Genomic DNA, 6264 nt, shown 5'->3' on the forward strand with positions numbered 1-6264 from the left:
CGGGTTTACAAGAAAAATTCATTTCACCTTTCAAAATATCTTTTATTTTCATTTTATATTTTATTATTTATTCTCTTTTACTCCAAACTTTAAAACGTGTCCACGTTAATCGTTTAATCACCAACCGCCAATGGCTTGTCAACCGGGGCATTTTGAGACAACTAGCGTAAAAACTCAAAAGTTTAACCAACATTTGTTTTCTAAATTTTGAGGATACAGTCATTTTAGTAGGATGAAAATTTAATAAATTTGGATAAAATCGTTTAAAACAAGTAAAAATGGCTGGACTCGTGAGAAAGAATAATTGGAGGCGGGAATTAGGGTAACAATTGTGGAAGATAAATCAGTCAGTCAGAAATTGAACGTGAATTGAATAAGATTTAGAAAACGGTGAAAAGATCTACATAAATAGATCTCTAAGATAGTTTGCATGAATTTGACTAATATTAATGATAATAAATACAAAGAATTAAAAATAAGAAATTGCAACAGAGAGAGTAATATAAATATGGAGTAGGTAAGGCAAATGGTTCATGATGAATAATTCAAATGGTTCATGATGAATAATGATCTAGACTTTGTCTTTTATACTGATCAACTCGTTCCAACTACTCTGCATATCTAGGATGCACGTGTCGTGCCTTTCTTCAGAGATTGTGGTATGTTGTGTAACCGATTGACCGCGAATTGATTGGGCCTTAAATGTTATCACTAGATTTAGAATCCGTTACCTCGGGCCTCAAGGTAACCCGTTTTATAGATCATATCTTCATTGTTAATTCAGTCTGTTGTATTTGGGTCTTTATGTACCTGACTTATGTGATAAGCCATGTTCCAACAACAGTCGACGTGACTGAGGAATAATTCACTATAGGTCATCACACGCTATTCAAACGTTTCAACTATATCATGGAAGGCTCGAACCACTAGATTGCAATGGAATTACATGTTAACAATACATATACTTAAAAATAAGTCAGTTTGACCTGTTCCGCAGCACTAACGCTCTATAATTTAGAACTCTATATAATCTCCCAAATTTATAGTAAAGTTGAATAATATATATACATACATAAAATTACAAATATTTAGAACACCAATTAATTTAACTGAATGATAGGTGGTCCAAAAAAAACTGAACGATAAGTAAGATGTTTTTTTTGTTAAAGTCAATAAGGAAGTTGTAAGTGGGTTTTCATTACAAACAAAGCAAATTAAAGATTGCGTACCTAAGAGGTCGAAGAGACACTAAAACCGCATGATTTATATGATCAAAGATAAGGTCAAAAGAGTATAAGCAAGATTCGAGCCTGACTGTGTTTAAAATGCAGTTAAATGTCAACGCCGTGATCCCAATTACAAAGAAGAGATGCTTAAAGAGTCAAAAAGATTCTGCTTCACCACCAAGAATCAATAAATAGCTTCAGATCAATGGCTTTAAAGTGCCAGTTTTTGGTTGGATTCAACAATTTTTTAGCAAATAAAAAAAAACCTTCAGATAACCAAATGTAAACTTAATACCCAAAGAAAAATAAAAATAAAATGAAAACGCTGATGAATAAAAACATTGATCTATTTATCATGCACATCGGAAGCGGAAAATTCGCAGAAATGATATGATATTTAAACCGGCATTCAATTTTTCAACACATTGACTAATCGATAAAATCACCCGATTTACAATAACACATTACATCTAATCCCAAACAGCAACAACAACAAAACACCATAATATTTCCGAGTCAATTTTGAAGAAGGCAACGAGGAGGAATGTCTTATGACTTTCTTGATTTTCCGGTGGACCAAACCAATTTGATTCCTCCACTTGTATTTACGCCATCACAATTTAAGGGATCGGGCAAGCTGTGAAGGGTTGACGATACCTGGCATGAAGGACCCCTCTGCCCTGAGGATATCAGCTACCTCCACATATCTCCTCCGTTTATTATCACTCGGCTCTTTACCATGGCTCTGCTTATTCTTCCTCCCCTCAGCAATCGATTCGGATCGAGCCGGATTCCACTTCTCTCCGAAGAGTGTGCCTTTGTTTAGATACTCGTGAGCCAAATAACCGGCAAGGAGCTGATTCGAACCGGCTTGCTCGGCGGTCGCAGACGTTGGCGGTGGAGCCACAATCAGAGTTTTCTTGAGAATAGATTTCATGGACGGTGGTGGATTTGTTACGGTTGTCTCAGTCGGTTTCTCGGCGACGCCACTCGGGAGAGTTCGTTTGTCTGACGTCAGCAGACGACGTGGCGGAAGATGCATCGTTCTGGTGTTCATGGCCGTTTGTTATTGGATGAACGCCACGTCAGCAGTATTTAAATAATATAACTACTGCAGTGAAACAGTAATCTTGAAATCAATAGAAGGAAAGGATAATTTAATCAGAGATGAATATTTTATATCTATCTCTGTTTATTAATCATAGATATAATATTTAGAAGTAGAGAGACAGAGAGAGAGAGATTAGACGCTGAGAGAGAGCGGGAGAGAAAAGAAGAATGAAAGGGCAAAGGGAGTCTGTAGGGTTCGGACAATATGTAGAGAGATATACATAGAGATACGATGCAAACTCTGCCCCTTAATATACGATGCAAACACCTTCTCTTCTTTACCATAATAAGTAGAGAAAAAAGGATTCTCCTCTTTTGGATTTTGTTTTGGTCAACACTCAACAGATATGTTTTCTATTTAATTCCGATTATTGTTTTCATTAAGGTAATAAAATCTAATATACTTAATATTGTTGACCAAAAAATACGAGTATAAGTAATTCACTTAATTTTGTCCTAATGCAACTGTTATACTATTTTTTTATAAATCATATCGGTTGATTCGGTCAGCCAAAAAAAACATATTCAAAACTAATAACTTGATTAACCTGAAAGTATATTATATTACCATCCTAGTTTGGAATAACTTCCGACTAGTATGAGGGTGGATAAATCATCTATTACGGTCCATCACATTAACCACTTGTGTCAAATCCCAAACACATACTGGTCAAATAATGATAATTTAATTCCTAATAAAAAAAATCAATCTCAGGACTGATATGGATACACACCAAAGCCCAAAATTTTGCCACTACACTACCATCACTTGGTTAGTAATAGTATATTCGCTAATCTAGAGTGCCTTGTATCGTAGAATGGATCTATGTATTACAGACTCCTTTGATGGTTATTTCAGTATTGGATGATTTAACTCATCTATAAACATATTGCAGTCACTTAGAAAAGCCACTTGCTTAAAACCAAACGTTCTTTATTGCTACCGTGCCATCAACACTACTTGAGCTTCTGGTTCCAATTGGTAATAGTTGGTCCGATTGACTAATCTATTCCTCCATGCTCATCTGATCCTTTCCGTGAAGCATCAACCAAACAATAATATTGAGAGTTCATGTAATGTAATATTTGCTTGTACTTTCTATGCAAACGTGAGGATGGATGTAATACGTTGATCTTTTTCTTTTTTTGGTAGTTTGCTTTCTGCCATTGCTGATATAGTCTCTTAATGTACCATGTACCATCTGTAGAATATGCTCCATTTTATGTTGGAAGATTATATTTTCTAATTTTCCAACCAACAAAAATATTTAAAACTTATCTTGGGATTTTTTTCTTGGTCTGAGCCAAAAGCACTTTAATATTATAGGATATTTTCCTGATTTAAGTCTAGTTCTTTATACTCAGTAGGTACAAGAGACCATATTTCCTTCAATATTCTACAGATATACATCAGGTGATTTTGGGTTTCATTTTTTTTTCCACACACTTTTCAAGTGCTATCAATTTTAACTCCTCTTTTCTTCAAATTTTCTGCAACTTCCACTCCTTGATGAACTAGTTTCCTAAATCCCATTCTTTTTGAAACTATAATTTTGTTCCAACCAATCTAAGGAATTATTTCTATCTTTTCGCGAGGACCACTGAAATTGTTTCATACGTGATGTGATTTCCTTTAGTAGCCTTTTTGGAAAAAGAAAGCAGGATATTGCATAGGTAGGTATTGCTGTGATTACAGTTTTTTAAAAGATCTATTTCCCTGCTTGACTAAGGAACTTATTATACCAACAATCCAACTTGTGTAAAATTCTTTGCTTAATATACTCAAAAGCCTTTTTTCTACGCCCTATTATTTCTTGTAATTCTAGATATTTTTCAAACCCTCCTACTTTATTTATCCACGTCCCAGCCTTTAAATTGTTTTGAGTATTTACAGAATTACCTTTGGAGAATGTGATTGCCGATTTTCCGTAAATAACTTACTGTCCTGAGATTTTTTGATACTGTAAACGTATTCATTAGTGTTTGAGATTCCTGCTCTGTAGCTCTGCAAAACACAAGTAAATCATCAGAAAAAAACAAGTGAGAGATAGCTGGACCTCCTCTTGAAGCCTTGTATCTATGAAGTCGACTTTTTTTAATTGTCTTTTTAATGAGTCTTGACAATGGTTATGTGCAGATGATATACATATAAGGCAAAATTGGGTCTCCTTCTCTTATTCCCCTTTGAAGTGTAATGGTTTTTCTTGGCTCTCCATTAATAAGAACCGAGTATCTCCTGGCTTTAGAAATATTGTGGACATTTTAAAACATTGCAGGTGAGTGAAGCATACAGAAAAGAGTCATAATACGATAATTATTCGCAACTTCTATCGAAAATTTGATGAACAAAATTAATTAACCTAAAAGTGTGTTTGTCAACATGATCTTTTTATATAATTTATGCTTTCTTTTTGCTAAGAGTGAGAGATTATTTTTCTCAAATGTTTATTTTAGAGATCAGATGTTTTTGTCTTACCGTAGTGCCTGGCTTTTAGTATAAGTTCTTTCGAGTCAAAAGTTAAAGCAATACAATGACTTGAGAAATTTTGGCTCATCTCTTGTATTTTCAGCATCAAATACTTTCCTCTTTCTATCTCTCTTGTCCTCGGTAAATTCTCTTCTGTCTCATTGTTTGTTGACATAGTTATAGGTTCTGCTTTTTATGTGTATAATAATACTTAATTCCTTTGATCTATTTTGGTTGATTTTTTTTTGGAAAGTCAGTGTATACTGCCTGTTTTTTGTTTTCAAGGAATTTCACTTCTTCTAATGGCTTTAGGTTTTGAAGGTTTGTGTTAACACAACCTACTATGTATTGTAATTTGAAGAGTTGCAGCCCACTGGATTTATCCCTCTCCCTCTGTTGGTCCTTCTCTGAATCTCTAGTGACTTCTCTGTCTGCTCGTTGTGTAACTTTTGGTTGCCTCTGTGTCTCTTTGTGGCTCACTTACTACAGTACGCATGTTCTATACCCGCTACTCTTTGGATCCTTCTAAAGCTATCAAGTTCTGTACTTGATATATTTCTCAGATTTATAGGTCTTTGTAAGATGGGTTTGTTAAAAGAAGAGATATACCTTCTGGTCTGGACTGTGAAGTTTTGCCCTCCCCCTTCCCAATGATTGTGTTGGTCATGGGTTGGTTCATGTACAAGTTTAATTATTTTTTTAACACTTCTTTTTTGAGTTATACAAGTTTAGTTTTTCACTTGCAGTGTTCTTGATAAGTAGATATAGTTTCAATGTACAAGGGACGTTCTTTTTATAGCCTTGGTACAATCTTTTATTGTAGTGGGCAGTTTTATTTGGTTTGTGATGTAACCATAGATGCATTGATGTTATTTTCTCTCCATTTGCGGCAGATTAGAAGGAAAAGTGATAGTATTTGCTTCTTTATGTTGAATCAAATTCGCTTGGGTTTTCATAGCTTGGTGTTCTCTTTGATGAAACCTGTTTTTATTCCAATTTTTTCACTTGGGTTGAGCAATAGTTTCGAAGGGAGTTGTGACAGATTCACAAGCTGATTATCTCGAAAACCCGGTTTAGCTATCATATTTACTTTATGATTTCGGTTCAATAATTTGAGGTTTGTCCCATTCATTTTACTTTTGCTTTTTGCTTTAGACAGCTTATTAGTCATGTGTGACCGTTGCTGAGCTTACTTTATGTATTGTGTGACTGCTTTTTGCAGAGTATCAATCAAAATAACAACTTCATCTTATCCTCTCTACGCTTTCAAAGCAAGCTCTATCATCATTGAGATCCTGTTCCTTCAAGGTGATCTTTCTTCCTTTGATCACTTTTAGACTTGATTTCTCATACCTTAAGCTCTTGGTGAATTTTAGACGGGTTTTTTACTCTGTTCTGACCTAAACTATTACATGAGTATTGTGTCAATGAAAATTTTCCGCTTTTTGGTCTCATGTACAA

At 34.6% G+C, this 6264-nt stretch overlaps 1 protein-coding gene across 1 annotated transcript; it reads right to left on the bottom strand.

Annotated features, from left to right (window-relative positions):
• Positions 1 to 1555: 1555 nt before the first annotated feature.
• LOC108852401 (uncharacterized) lies at positions 1556 to 2549 on the bottom strand. Its single transcript, XM_018625901.2, has one exon. The coding sequence runs from the start codon at positions 2281 to 2283 to the stop codon at positions 1840 to 1842; it is 444 nt and encodes a 147-aa protein (XP_018481403.2). The 5' UTR covers positions 2284 to 2549; the 3' UTR covers positions 1556 to 1839.
• Positions 2550 to 6264: the final 3715 nt, after the last annotated feature.

Source organism: Raphanus sativus, chromosome 4 (assembly GCF_000801105.2).
Source record: "Raphanus sativus cultivar WK10039 chromosome 4, ASM80110v3, whole genome shotgun sequence".
In the NCBI taxonomy this organism is placed as follows: domain Eukaryota; kingdom Viridiplantae; phylum Streptophyta; class Magnoliopsida; order Brassicales; family Brassicaceae; genus Raphanus; species Raphanus sativus.

Excerpts from the sequence above, each read along its gene's own strand:
- LOC108852401 (XM_018625901.2), bottom strand. The coding sequence starts at position 2,283 with ATGAACACCAGAACGATGCATCTTCCGCCACGTCGTCTGCTGACGTCA.